The sequence below is a fragment of the Neofelis nebulosa genome, chromosome 13, assembly GCF_028018385.1.
Source record: "Neofelis nebulosa isolate mNeoNeb1 chromosome 13, mNeoNeb1.pri, whole genome shotgun sequence".
Classification (NCBI taxonomy): domain Eukaryota; kingdom Metazoa; phylum Chordata; class Mammalia; order Carnivora; family Felidae; genus Neofelis; species Neofelis nebulosa.
Genome location: NC_080794.1, coordinates 34,434,995 through 34,450,658, shown reverse-complemented (window position 1 = coordinate 34,450,658; position 15,664 = coordinate 34,434,995). Strand labels below are relative to the sequence as shown.

At 34.7% G+C, this 15,664-nt stretch overlaps 1 protein-coding gene and 1 non-coding gene across 6 annotated transcripts in view; both read right to left on the bottom strand.

Moving 5' to 3' along the window:
• Positions 1-15,664, bottom strand: part of CCAR1 (cell division cycle and apoptosis regulator 1) — a 63,667-nt gene that overhangs the window by 28,423 nt on the left and 19,580 nt on the right. For all 5 annotated transcript variants that reach the window (XM_058696529.1, XM_058696532.1, XM_058696528.1 and 2 more), the window contains 10 exons: positions 13,460-13,492; positions 10,822-11,015; positions 9,577-9,691; positions 9,277-9,469; positions 6,373-6,502; positions 5,976-6,137; positions 2,857-3,082; positions 2,159-2,272; positions 1,420-1,586; positions 471-681 (listed from right to left, as the gene is read on the bottom strand). In XM_058696529.1, the coding sequence (XP_058552512.1) occupies positions 471-681; positions 1,420-1,586; positions 2,159-2,272; positions 2,857-3,082; positions 5,976-6,137; positions 6,373-6,502; positions 9,277-9,469; positions 9,577-9,691; positions 10,822-11,015; positions 13,460-13,492 (1,545 nt within the window). The remainder of the gene's footprint in view (positions 1-470; positions 682-1,419; positions 1,587-2,158; positions 2,273-2,856; positions 3,083-5,975; positions 6,138-6,372; positions 6,503-9,276; positions 9,470-9,576; positions 9,692-10,821; positions 11,016-13,459; positions 13,493-15,664) is intronic.
• Positions 1,718-1,782, bottom strand: LOC131493768 (small nucleolar RNA SNORD98). Its single transcript, XR_009252853.1, has one exon. It is a non-coding gene; the product is annotated as a small nucleolar RNA SNORD98 (small nucleolar RNA).

The window sequence follows — 15,664 nt, the reverse complement described above, 5'->3', positions numbered from 1 at the left end:
GACCTTTCAAATGTACCAAAGACGATGCCACATAGCCTGAAATGTCAAATCTCTCAGACTTGTGGTTGTCCAATTTCAAATATCCATGACTAGAACTGATGACCGTGAAAGAGAAAATTTTTTAAATTTTAGAAAATGGCAAAATGTTTAAAATGGCTTAATACTGAAACTTGCTCAACAACTGGTCCCAGATTCCAGCAACTAGACCTATGATAAAAACAAAATTCTGTGCAATTTAAGCACAACTTATTTTCCTTTGAGGTCTCAGCACTCTTAAAGTTAGCATACTAGACAAAATTTTTTTTAAAGAAAAGAAAATAAAACTATACTGCTGAAAGCTGGAGTACCAGTCGCTGTTACCAGTTATGTTCCTCCATGTGTGTTTGTTATGTAGTGTGTGGTGTGCATTTGTGCCTGTGTTCCTGTGCCTGTGAGAAGCGGAAATAGAAAAAGGGATTAGCGTTCAGTGCCTGTTCTCCATCAGCCTCCTTGCGTTCACCCTGAAGCTTCTCGACCAGCTGCTGCTTGTATCCTCGGGAGAGGGTTTCCCACTCTGAGCGGGTGGGAAGGCAATGCCAAACATCCGGGAAAAATAAAACCACTGTCTCCACATGAGCTGGAACTGTACGCCCCTTGTGGGTCTCCTCAGGGCGATGGTAGCGAATCTCTGCAAAACGGTACCTGTTGCAAGGGAAGAAGCATGTTGGAAAAAAAATTCTAAAATACATTTTAAAGACCCTAGTTCACTTGTAGCACATCAAGTAAAGAAATTTTGCTGCAAGAACTTGAGGTTGGTCTAAAGAAAAAAAAATTATAGAAGCCATAGTTCCTCTTTTGGTACATTTGTACAATATTTTATGGTTAAAAGAATATTTTCCCCAAAGCATTTTCAAGTTTGATTACAATGCTACCCATATTTTAGAGAATACCTGAAGAAGCTGGATAGCTGTTCAGATTTCATGTGCTAAAAAAAGAATGTTCTCAATTAAATCACAAGAAATATACTAAAATACACAAGACAAATAAGCCTCAAGAGAAAATATGGCTGAACAAAAATAATCAGCAACTATATCATTTTATAACAAAAGAATTATAATGAAATGAAGTTCTCTCTTGACGATCTTCTCCAGCTATGCATGAAATGAAAAATATTTTCAACATACATCCAACTTCCAAAGTAAAGCATAACAAAACATTTAAATAATTTTCAGTTTATTTTGATTAGTTCTTAATCCTTTTTCCCCCAAACATTTTGGCACCAAATAAACTTTTGCTACAAATGGGGATTTTCCTTTGAGATTACCTGCATGATCAAGGTTGCTAAAGTAAGGGTGAGGGGATGGGGAGAGGCTGATAGATAAGAACATCTATATAAACTATGAAAAAATATTTCTAATCAAAAAATGAATTAGTACTTACCATTGTGTGCATACACTTAGATCAATGCCTGTCAGAGCCTTACAACAACGAATAGCAGTCTTAATCAACACAGATGGGTCTTTTTCTGGGTCTGGTCCATCCAGCGAAGGAGACCAGTGGCCTCCAATGGCCATGGCTTCATCCTTGCCTTTCATGCCCACTAAAAACTAATTCAAAACAAACAGTCATTTACATATATTATGCAACTTGTCAAATTACAAATAAAATACTTGAAAAGGAAAGGTACAAACCTTTCCAATATCATTTTTACTACCTCTGGTATATGTCAGTCAAGGAAGAGTTCAGTTCATCGTGTTCCACACTGCATTTCAGCAATGGAATAGGATTTATACATCATAACTCATCCTTCTAAAATATTTCTTCAGATAAAGAATTCTTTAAAGAAACAAGCTAGAATTCACACTTTAACAGCATCCAAAGATACACTAAATCCAATACCACTAAGATTTTACTACGCTTCAAATACAAAACATCAAAATGGTAGCTGAACTAGTGACATACAAATAACATATATCTATAATCTGCAATGAGAAAAACATCTATATCATTAAATTTTAAGTGCCATCATACAAAAATTAGTTGTTAAACTAATCAGCAAGTTAAAAATGTAGTGTTTTAAAAATTATGTATATACACTCACACACACACACACATATATATAATCAGAAATAAGCAAAGGAAGTATACACCTGAGGTTAAAATAAATGTTTCATTTTACCTTAACAAGTCTAGCAGGATGTTGAAATCCATCTCGAAGTTCTTGTGGGTCTTCGGCAAGAGCACATGACTTATGATACAAATCTTCCATACTAGGACTAGCCATCAGCATTACCTATTATAGTCAAATAATTCAATCCTGTCAAAAGTCTAAAGTAATGTAAAAAAATGAGAAGCACTACTAATTATCCTTACATATTTGATATCCACAATTTTTACAAAAATGGAAAGTAAAATGCTATGGCAGAAACAGCATTAGATATTGTATAATGATAGAGTTTTAACTTTTCAAGAAATGCTTTTTGATTAATGTGCTAAAAATAACCAAAAACTGTGAGACCATAAACAATATACAGAATGTTACCCTGAAGACTAACCTATAGGGTATACACCAACATTATGTTTTATCAGAGGATACCAGAAGTTACAGAACATTCTAAAAAGCTAAATAAAATCAACTTCATCTTCAGATTTTTATAAGTTTCAAAATGTTAAAACAACCATAAATTTTATGTTTTAAGAGGTAAGGCAAAGAGAGGTTAAATTAAATTATTTAAGTAACCAAAACAGAATTAAGCAGACAAGAAAAAAATAGCTATTCAGGTCTTAAACCTAACAACCACTTTATGAAGATTAATTCCACATTCTTAATATGAATAACTGCTCAGAAATTTTAGCTGTATATCACATAATACAAACCTTTGCACTGTATAAATGGTCAGCATCTGGTGGATCAAGAATGGCCATATTTTTTTCTAAGGACTCTACTTCTCTGTGCATTACATAGAAATTGCAGTAATTTCCCAGCTGAAATGGTCTTGACAAAGGGAAAGCATCCACCCATGTAAACTGAGCATCAAAAAAGTCACTAGGTATATATAAATTCTGATAACGGCGCCTTAGTTCCATCATGTCACAACTAGGACTGAAAAACAGACATAAGTAGTGAATAAATAGCCTTAATATCAAAAATTGTACAAACATCCACTCCATTCTGAATCTAAATCTACAACCCGACAGTTAAAAGGCAGCTGAAAATGGTCAGAGTCACTTATTAATGGGCTACAGAGTTGCACAGAGGCATAGGAGAACCTCATTTTCAAATTTATTTACTTACAGTTTAAAGAAATAACTGGTATCTAAGTGTTACCTTTATTTCTTTGCTTTTTGTGTGTAGCTTAAAATTCATTAGAGACCCTTTGAAATAACTTCAACTCCACCTCCAGAGAAAATATGAACAAAAAGCAGTTCTGCCTTAGTTGAAACTGCATTTTTGAGAAAATTATAATTCACATAGAATGGATAAAAAGAAGGGACAAGAGAGGTACCAAATAATGAGTACTCTTCAATCTGGTTCATATAGTATAAAAATTAAAAAACCTTCATTTTATAAAAAGATCCTAGATCAAGCATATTTACATTCATAATTAAGCACAATAATCCACATGAAAGCTAAATCCAATGTTTTTTTGGATTATCCACATTTCTCTGTATTAATGGCAATGATCCATACCTGAGTGTTTATTAGGAAAAGAGGATAAATTTCTTGCCTTTTAAATCTGGCATAATGATTTTTTTTTTAAGTTTATTTATTTTGAGAGGGTGGCACACTGATTTTTTTTAAAGGATGATTTCCTTTTTCCTAAGCAGCAGAACTTGTAAAGAAAAGGAACTCAAAGGTAAATCAGTCTGGTAAAAGAACAAAGAATTTCTATCAAAAGCATAAAAAGCGTGGAAAAGAATACTTTGTAAGCTGAAAAGCTCACTACATTTTTTTTATTAAAAAAAAATTTTTTTTAATCTTTATTTATTTTTGAGAGACAGAGTACAAGCAAGGGAGGAAGGGTAGAGAGAGGGAGACAAGGAATCCAAAGCAGGCTCCAGGCTCTGAACTGCCAGCACAGAGCCTGACACAGGGCTCAAGCCCACAAACCGTGAGATCATGACCTGAGCTGAAGCTGGATGCATAACTGACTGAGCCACCCCAGCGCCCCTTACCTGGTCTTTTTTAAAGGCACCTAACAACAAAGCTAAAAAATATGACCTAATATTTTTGTAGGAGTGTCTTTTTATTTGCAGTCTAAAAATAACAAATATATGATAAACTTGTCAGGTGTGGTTGCTGACATAATTATACTTTATTTGTATAAAATTCTGCTGTCAAAATAAGGAAAATGTGAAAAACAGTATTTGAGATTTTTTTTTTAAGTGTTGAAAACATAAAGTATGTGTAATAGTTTCTTAGTTTCCCATCACTAGAATTTTTGAAGTTGTTTTTTATCCTGTAAGATTAAAATCTAAAATAAAAGATTAAGTACAAACGAGCCATTTCTTGGCATACAGTCTCTTATAACTGCATTACTACAAAACAATCTTGATTTACACAACTATAGATGAGAAAAGGTGTGCAAATTTTAAAATCATTTTTATTTGTCATAGATTGATTTGATGTTCTGGGAATTTATTTCAAAGTGGTGAAATGACACTGTCGGTGTCTAACTCGGAAGGAGATAGCTGTTGATTTTATATCCTATCCATTAACTCTCCCCAAAAAGGAGCATTATAAACTGGAACAGAGGAGTTTAAAAGCAGAGCTCCTCTATTTAGTATCTTTGAGACTGAAGAGGTCGGTTACAGTGAATTTCTCAGATGTATGCAGTCTAGACATTTTAAAATATACAAGTAAATAGGAGTAGTAAGTAGTACAAATTAGAGTAGCTGCTCATTTGACCACAAGGCTAAATGAACATCAACTATACAACAATTAAGCAAAGTTACTAAGCAAGATTTTTTTTTTTTTGGCACTGAGTTGCGTAAGTAAATTACACTGTTTTTACTCAATCTAGAACTGAATATATAGAAATTTAAACTTTTGATAGACTAGAATTATGAATATTATTCTTTGATAAAATGCAGTTAATACTTTCTCAGGATACTGAAGTACATACAGTTATCTGTGCCTATGTTCAACAGCTATAAACACTGCTTTCAATGATTCATTTTTCTTACTTTACTGTCAATTTGTTTTCCCCATTTGTTAATTTATCCTATACACAACTGCCAGTCTCAGGGCCTTTGGATAATTCTTCCTTTCCCGTAGGCTAAATTAGTCATTTTGCCAATCTTTTTATGAATTGCAACTTTGTAGCTATCTATTACCTTGTTGGGCACCACATCCCACCATCCATTAAATGCAGAGTATCTACAACTGCCACAGACTGATCAAGTGCTTTAGATACAAGAACTCAATTTAACCTTAGTAATTCTGCTAGTTAACAGAATTTCCATTTTGCAGGTGAAACAGAAATTTTTTTTTTAACGTTTATTTATTTTTGAGACAGAGAGAGAGCATGAACGGGGGAGGGTCAGACAGAGAGGGAGACACAGAATTCGAAACAGGCTCCAGGCTCTGAGCTGTCAGCACAGAGCCCGCCCAACGTGGGGCTCAAACCCACGGACCGTGAGATCATGACCTGAGCCAAAGTCGGACGCTTAACCGACTGAGCCACCCAGGCGCCCCAAAACTCAGAAATTCTTGGTAACTCACCCACTCACCACCTCTGATTCCAAAGGCTGAAAAATCTATTTATGGATACACACACATGTGTATGTTATATGTCTATGAGTGTATATGTAGGTCCATTTTGCTATTATGCCACGTTGTCACAGCTAACTTGAAATAACTGGTACACTGCCGTATTACTTTATCAAACACAATGGAGTAAGAAAAATATCTCTGTATATAACACACTCTACTAAATTATACAAAATCAGAAACTGGTAATTCAGTGAAACAATTGAGGGGGCAAAGAACTTACCAATCTAAAGAAAATTTTGAAAACTGAACTGTGTAACGTGGAACAACACGTCGAACTCTTCGAGGTGATCGTTCTCTCTCTCTTCGAGGAGATCTCTCCCGGGAACGTTTTCTCTGAGGAGATCTTTCTCTAGATCTACGTCTTTCTCTCTCCCTTTCACGACTTGAAACAGAATTTTCTAAAATTACTAATATTTCTGGCATTATTGAAGAGTTCTTCAATAAAATCAATACTTACTATAAGCAAGATTTCAATATACTTTAATAACTTTTAAAAACTATTATAAAACGTGTAACAAACTTAGCATTTAACCACTTTTAAATGTACACTTCAGTGGCATTAAGTGTATTCACACTGTGCAACCATCACCATCAAACTTATACTTTTAAAAACATACCTTCTATCATCTTTTCTGTTAGGCACTTGATCCCCTCTGTCATTCCTTCCTGAAAATCTGGATGGTGGATCTAATCTCCGTGCTGGTTGTGGCTGTGAAACTATACGGACAGGAGGCTGCAATAAACCAGCTTTAAAAGATACAGAAAAAATATTTTAACTTATATAAAAGCATCACCTAGTTATCTTTTACAAATAGAAAAAGTAAGCTAACATCTTAAGCTTTGTGGCCAAAAACTGTAGAGATCATTTATTTGTATATACTTTTTACAACAGTTTAAAAATGCAAAAGCTCAGAGACCATATAAAACCAGCCCATGGACCAAATCCAAGGGCTGTAGTTTGAAATTCTTGATCCACAGACAGTAAACCAGAGTGCTGTACAGTAAGATATTCACAGGGTGCTAAAGTATCAGCCAAAGATTACCCAGAGAAAAAGCTCCTTATAATGGAGAGATCTATGGCCACCACTCGGACCAAGTAATCAAATTTAGCATCAATTAATACAAGAATCTGACATGTGCCTCCTAGTATGATGCAATATGAATTACAAAACATCATGTATGATGCGTTCTTGCCAAAGCCTTCAGATTTAATTCTAGTTCATAGTTTATATGACAGATAGCAGAACAAGGTAAAAATATTGCAAGGAATCCCAGCAAATACAGAATACAACATTCCAAAAGAATCTATAAGTCAACAAGCCTACTCTCTTCAAAAAGTCAATGTCATAAAGGAAGAAAGAGAAAGTGGGAAACTATTTCAGAATAAAAAACTAAAGTAACATAACCAAATACAATGGATAAAAGCTGACTGGCTTTTTGTTTTTCACTTTTGTTTAGGAAAAAAAAATAACCTTGAAAAACATCTAGGAGACAAATGGGGGGATATGAATATATTGAGAATATTTAAATGCTTTTTCTTAGATATAACAGATTGTAGTTATTAGAAAAATGGTCTCTTTGAGGAAGGGCATGCTTAAGTACATAGGGATGAAATGTCACTGTCTGCTAATTACTTTAAATGATTAAGCAAAAACTATCTATTTGTATATACACATGTAAAACACAAAGTAAAATGTTAAAAATTTTTACAAGGTTGTAAGTATGTAAGTGATCACTATACTGTTCTTTTGACATTTCTGACTGCTTGAAAATTTTCATGGTAAAAACTGGAGGAAAAATTAGCTAACTTATGTTTCTTATAATAAGGAATCCTAGTTCCCAATGGACAATTCCCTACCCTTCTGCCAACACATCAACTCCTCTGAAATCCTCATCCTACCACACCACTTTTCACTCTTCTTTTAAGATTTTAAGTAATCTCTATACCCAACATGGGCCTCGAAATCACAACACTAAGATCAAGAGTTGCAAGCTCCTCCAACTGAGCCAGCCAGGTGCCCCTATTTTTCTCTCTTCTATTTTTTCTACCCTACTCATTGCTTCTCTAAGTCATCCACCAAATTCATGGGACTTAGCTGCCTTCATCCCTCCCACAGAGGCCATTCTCTCTTCTTGAGGCAATGACAAGGGAAAAGTGGTATTCAAGTCCCAGCTCACAAATAGAAAACAAAACCTCTTAGGAAAAACATGAAAAGGAAAAAAAAAATATTAGAAATCACATGACTGGGGTGCCTGACTGGCTCAGATGGAAGAGCATCCTGATTCTTGACCTCAGGGTCAAGAGTTCAAGGTCCACATCAGGTGTAGAGATTACTTAAAAATAAATAAATAAAATTTTAAAAAATAAGTAATGAAACTTTAAAGATTATTTTTAAAATTAAATAAAAATTAAAAAAAAAAGAGAATTCACAGGACTACTATCAAATATCTGGAAGAACCAAGAGCTTGGAAATGGTCTCACATTACCTAATAAGTTTAAGTCACACAAACCCTCAGACCCCGCAATGCCACCTGAAGGTATATGCCCTGGACACATATATGAAGAGAAACCTAGGCACATTCCCCTGAGACACATATGTGAGGACATTTATAATAGAATTTTCCAAAACCAAAAACTAGAAACAATACAAACATTTACCAAAGAACAGATAAACTATACAATATTCATACATATAATATTTTCTAATGATGGAAATGAAGAATAAGCCACATGGAAAAAAAGTATAAGAAACTGTCACAACATAATATTGAATAAAGTAAGTCTTACACAACAGATTACATAAATGGAATCACACACTATGTAAAATTCAAAAACAAAGCTAAACTGTATTATGCGGACATCCATAGTTTAGACAGTAAAACTATTAAAAAAGAGTAAACTAACAATTTTAACTTTTTGCCCAAGTAGTGATTGCGCAGGTACTAAGAACTCATTACATTATAATCTCTTTAATAATTCTAAGTGTGTCATAATTTATAATAAAAGAGAAATTGCCACAATTACACTTAAAGAAAATACCAATTAAGTAGGCTTCTGTTAAGCCAAGGCTATCTTTGTTAACACTGGTTCAGTAAAAAACTGTCCAGAGCTTCAAATAATTAATTTGCAAAGGAAAAATGTAAAACACGGCTCATTTCATGCACTAGAGTTCAACAAAGTACTACCACTAGACAATATATATATATATAATGTTATGTTTATATGACATTTTCTTCCATTACAGATAAAATACCAATGAAGGGACAAGGGATTAATAACTCTAATATTTATGTTAAGTTCACAAAGAGCAGGTCTTCCTATAAAAGCAACAAAATAAAAATACTTCCAAAGAGGTATAAAATAGAAGCGGTCTACATAAGATACTTACACTTCCTTTCAAGTATTCTGGAAATCCCTGCCTTTTTTAGAATTAAAAGCATATTCTCATTATTTTAACAACTAAAAAGCTGTAAAAGTTATATATTAGTCTGAAACAGAAAAGATACACTGCATGTAATACCTTTCTGCTGTGGCTGCTGTAATAAAGGCTGTGGCTGAGTCTGCAATAATGGTGTAATAGAAGCTGCTGAAATCTGTGCCTGCAGCAGTGACTGGGGCTGAGGCTGAGCCTGAACACCAAATGTCGTCTGTGGTGCAATTGGCTGAAGTACAGCAGGAGGAGTCTTCAGTAAAGGTTGAGTTTGGGATTGATTCTTAACAAAAATAAAATAAAAATTTTTTAAATGAAGAAAAAAAACTTCAATTATTAGAAGACTGAGTCACCAAGTTTCTGTAATACCTAACTCAGTATTTTATATACCTGGTTTGGTAGCGTCTGAATTCTTTGTGCATTCCATTTAAAAGGCATATTGGGATTATATGTAGCTTCAACCAATACTCTGTCACCCACTTGGGGGGTTTTCCCTTTGACAGCACTGGAAAAAAATTGTTAAATATAAATGCAATTAAAAGATTGCTCCAAAAATTATTTACATTTGTAGTATTTTAACTAAACTATCTGAAATGGAAGTCTAAAAAGCTCTTAAAAAGTCTACTTTTTGTCTGCTACTCCTACACTGATTTGAGTACTGATCATGTTTCACCCTCCCTGTAAAAACACAGGGTTCGAAATGGAAGAAATAATTTTCCACCTCATTTTCTCCATTTTCTCCCAATATTGTGTCCTTCCTTCTACAGTACATTCTACCTTTTATAGCCCAAGAGTAAGATTTCCTTTGGGCTGTAGAGAGATAAGAGAAATGAGGTGGAAAATAGGAGACCCATTTTTTTTAATGTCATACAGCAATTACATTTCCCAAAAAAGTACCTCTAAGGCAATTCATTAAGAATATATTTGAGATATCCACGGAAAATCTTATTTCATGCAACCACCATCACACTAAAAAATATTATTTTGAATAGGTCAGTCACTAATCAATCATTGAATTTGATTCACTAATTTTTCAGTTGAAAATGCTTTTTTAGTATATACTGTATTAGATATGTCAAATAGAAGATTAATTTTAAAAGGTATAGGACTAATTAAATCTCTAATCCTATTTTAAGTCTGCCCATGAAGAGTTGGAAAATAAACTCACTCCTATAAAACATGTATAAAGAATTCACCATTAACTACTTTGTTTAGTAACCAGAAGATAGCTTCATTCATATTCTCCATCAAAAAAGGCCAGATACAAATATAATAAAATCTGAATGACTAAAACAAAAACTTAGAACTAAACCACGATCCTCTGCCATAATTAAGCCTTATCAATATACTTCATGCTAAATACAAGAAGGCTGGGGCGCCTGGGTGGTTCAGTAGGCTAAGCATCCAACTCTCGATTTCGCTTCAGGCCATAATCTCACAAAATATGAGTTCAAGTTCTGCAAGGGGCTCTGCCCTGATGGTACAAGAGTCTGCTTGGGATACTCTCTCGCTCACCACTCTCTGCCCCTCTCCCACTCACTTGTGTGCACAGGCACATATGCACTCTCTCAAAATAAACTTATAAATAAATAAATAAATAAATACAAGAAGGCATTTGTCAAAACCTAAGTTTACCTAAGCTGAAAGAATACATCTTCATCCACAAATCCGAACGTATCATGTAGTTTTGTAACTACACCTGTAAAAACACGCTGTTTTTGAGGTTGGGTTTGTTGCTGACTGGACCTAGGTGTTGGATATGATACAGTTATCTGTGCTGCAGGCTGAGGAGTAGACAGGCTAAGGCTTGTAGGCAGTGCAACAGCTGGCTATAAAACAAAATCGACATCAAATTAAGCTAATGATTTGAAATACTCTAGAAATTAAAAATGACTACTACTCAAAACTAAAAATGCTAAAAATAACTTAGTTGAAGTTAGGAAATACACATGTACACCTTGAAGATAAATATTTAAAAAAATCTACTTCAACATTAAATTCTCTCAAATGAATGTTTTCACAGATCATTCCAAGAAAAGAAGATACCATAGTGAAACAAGTTTTAAAAATACTGCATATTTTAGGGGTGCCTGGCTGGCTCAGCTGGTGGAGTGTGTGACTCTTGTGGTCTCCGGGTTATAGGTTCAAACACAATACTGGGTGTAGAGATCACTTAAAAAAAAAAAAAAACAACCACTTGCAACTATGTGGATGGAACTAGAGGGTATTATGCTAAGTGAAATTAGAGAAAGACAAATATCATATGACTTCACTCATATGAGGACTTTAAGACACAGAACAGATGAACACAAGGGAAGGGAAGCAAAAACAGGGAAGGGGACAAAACATAAAAGACTCTTAAATATGGAGAACAAACAGGGTTACTGGAGGGGTTGTGGGAGGGGGGATGGGCTAAATGGGGAAGGGGCATTAAGGAATCTACCCCTGAAATCATTGTTGCACTATATGCTAACTTGGATGTAAATTAAAAAACAAACAAACAAAAACCTGTGTATTTTAGTCCCCTCTCACAAATCCAAAAGCAATAATGTGATACTCAGGTAAAGTCCTATACAAGTGAAAGGCAAATACATATCTCACTTATGTGTAAAATCTTAAAAAACACAAAAAATTAACAGAAACAGAGAAAAGACTGGTGATTAACAGAGGTGTGGAGGGAAGGGGAATGGGTGAAAATGGTCAAAAAACACAAACTTCTAGTCATAAGATAAATATAAGGATGTAATATACAGTATAGTGAATATAATATTGTATTGTATATTTAAAAGTTGCTGAGACAGCTCTTAGAAATTCTCATCAGAAAAAAATATTTGTAACTGTGAGGTGATGCATATTAACTAAACTTCTTATGATAATCATTTCACAATATACTTAAGTCAAATTACATTGCACACCTTCAACTAATACAATATCATGTCACTTATCCTTAAATAAAACTGGAACAAAAAGAAAAAAAGTTAACACTTTCATTGTTCTTTCGTGGCACAATCAAGCATGAATAACATATTACTGATTAAAACTTCTGTATATAAATAGGAATAAAATCATTAAAAAGAAACATTCATCTAATTCTTCAAGAGAAACCATTGTATTTGTTTTACACCTGCCATAAGATGAGTCTCTTAATTTCTACCATTAAAAAAAAAAAAAAAAAAAAAAAGCAAAGTCCTACACATAGTGAAGGAACTCAACATTTCTCAAATTGTGACCATAAAATTATTTTCCCACGAAAATAATTAACATCCTAAGACACTAATGATTTATGGGTACACAATGGGAAATGCTACTCTAAGAAAAGACAAATTTTTATAGCTTTTCTAATTAGTTTGGAAATTCTACTATTGGAGATTGAAAATACAAGATCATTGTTAGTTGATTTTGATTCTATAATAACAGAAAGTGAGGTTGACTTCTCAACTCAAGTGCATTTTTTACAAAATAACAGATTCAAGACTAAAAAAGTATGAAAGGTTATAGAGTAAACCTTCTCCTTCTCCTGTTCCTTCAATACCCAATTCCTTAACCATGGGGAAATGGTCACCAGTTATTATTAGAGGTTCTGTTTTGTTTTTGCCAGTTGCATAGTATTTCACTCTCAGTGAACCATGGCCCTTGGGCCACATCCAGCCCACAGCTTCTGATTCATGTATAGCTTATAAACCAGGGATGGTTTCTTACACTTTTAAATAATTTCTAAAATGAAAAAAATATGCAACAGGGACTGTAAGTGGTCCACAAACCTAAAGGAGCATTAAAAGTTCAAAACATTTTAATGCTGCTGAAAAATTAAGCTGATAATGTAAACAATACCTTCACCTATTAAGGTCGAGCCAAAAAAGATGCATAAAAACTTCCTAAAATTATTAGTTACAAAGGAAATGTAAATGCCAAAATCAGTTTTTTGGCTTTTTTGAACAGCAGGCAAAAGTTTATTAGAGTAAAAGATCAGAAAGGAAGAACAGTAGGAAAGCTCTCTTTATAGAGGGGACATTCGAAAATGAATGCCCCAGAATTAAGTTTAAATAAGACCTCATATTTATTCAAACTAGATCACAGCTGGATCTGTGACCAAAAACCATAAAAGAGAAAACAAAACCATATGCTTTCCAGCTGTATTTAACATATTGCTAAACTATTATGTGAATCCAACCAATATTCATCTTCAAACTCTGAAACACTAGAATACAAATAAAATTGTGGTCTATTCTTCATTCAGATATCCAAAAGAAATTAAAATAATGGCAAAACTAACCTGTGTTAAAAGGGTTTGTTGAGGTTGCTGTAACTGCAAATAGAAAAAAAACAAGAAAGATCAATTGAAATTGTTTCACAGATGCTTTATATAAGGAAAAATTCCTATTAAGTCGGTACTTCATTTCTAATTAAGAAATATGGTAAAAAATACCAGAAGTCATTAGGTGTAAGGTTTCCTACAACTATTTCTTTTTTTTCCTACAACTATTTCTAAGCGTAGATCTGATATATAACTAACTCATTCAGTGCAACAACCTGGCTGCCTCCATGAGCACAGCATGCAACTCTTCATCTCGGGGTTTTAAGCATGAGCCCACACTGGGTGTAGAGACTACTTAAACATAAAATTTTTAGGGGTGCCTGGGTGGCCACTGAGCTTCTGACTTTGGCTCTGGTCATGATCTCGCAGTAGTGGTTTAGAGCCCTACACTGGGCTCTGCACTGACAGCAAGATCCTCTGTCTCCCTCTCTCTGCCCCTCCCCTGCTCTCTCTCAAAAATAAACGTTAAAACAAACAAACAAACTCCTTAACGAAAGGGGTGTCTCGGTGGCTCAGTCAGTTGAGTGTCCAATTGTTGATCTCCACGGAGGTCAAGATCTCATGGTTCATGAGATCAAGCCCTGCATCAGGCTCTGTGCTGGCCATGTGGAGCCTGCTTGGGATTCTCTCTCATTACACTTCCCCCACTCACTTGCTCTCCTCTCTCTCAAATAAACATTTTTTTTAATCTTAAAAAAAACGAAAACCAACTAATTCGTTCAATAAAGAAATTGATCTTTTATCTTATTTCATAAGAGTAACACCCACCAAAAAACCCCATGAGACCCTAGACAGGAAAATTTCTAGTTCTACCACGTTAATCACTGTGCTACAGAAATGATTAAATATCATCAGTATGCTACCTGTATCAAAAATATCATCGGCTATCTATTTGCATCTGGCTGACTCAGTTAGTAGTGCGTGTGACTCTTGATCTCAGGGTCCTGAGCCTTAGCCACATGTTTGGGTGTAGAAATTACTTAAGAAATATATCATTGACTATCTACATGATACATCTGATAAAGGATAAATTCCCCATACATATGAATGACTCACACAGCAACTCACACCAAAAAACAATCTTATTAAAAAATCGGCAGAGGATCCAGACATTTTTTCCAAAGACATACAGATAGATGAAATGACACATGAAAAGATGTTCAACATCATGCATCATCAAGGAAATGCAAATCAAAGCTACAACGAGCTATCACTTCACACCTGTCAGAATGGCAAATTAAAAAACACATGAAATTAAGTGTTGGCAAGAATGTGGAGGAACTGTCATGTACTGCTGGTGGAATGTGAACTGATACAGCTACTGTGGAAAACAGCATGGAGGTTCCTCATAAAATCAAAAATAGAAATACCATATAATCCAATAATTCCACTATTGGATATTTACCCAAAGAAAACAAAAACACTAATGTGAAAAGATATATGTACCTCTAGGTTTACCACAGCATTATTTACAAGCCAATATATGGAAGCAACCACACACACACACACACACACACACACACACACTCACACACACAGAGGAATATTACATAGCCACAAAAAAGGATGAACTTGTGCCATATCAGACAATACAGATGGACCTAGAGACTATTATGCTAAGTGAAATATGTCAGACTGAGAAAGACAAATACATGATTTCACTCGTAAGTGGATTAGAAAAAAATGAATGAACAAAAAGGAGAATCAGAGCTATAAACACAGAGAACTGATGGCTGCCGGAAAGGAGGAGGTTTGGGCAAAATGAGTGAAGGGAAGAGGGAGATTCAAACTTTTAGTTACGGAATGATTAGGTCACAGGAATGAAAAGGCACAGCATAAGGGGGAGCTTGGATGGCTCAGTTGGTTAAGAGTTCAACTCTTGATTTCAGCTTAGGTCACAATCTCACAGTTTGTGAGAGTGAGTTCCACGTGTGGCTCTGTGCTGACAGGGCAGAGCCTGCTTGGGATTCTCTCCCACACTTGAGAGCAAGCAAACATGCACATTCCCTCTCTCTAAAAATTAACATTCATAAAAATAAACATTAAGGGGCGCCTGGATGGCTCAGTTGGTAGGCGTCCGACTTTGGCTCAAGTCATGATCTCACAGTTCATGAGTTCGAGCCCCGCATCGGACTCTACGCTGACCACTCAGAGCCTGGAGCG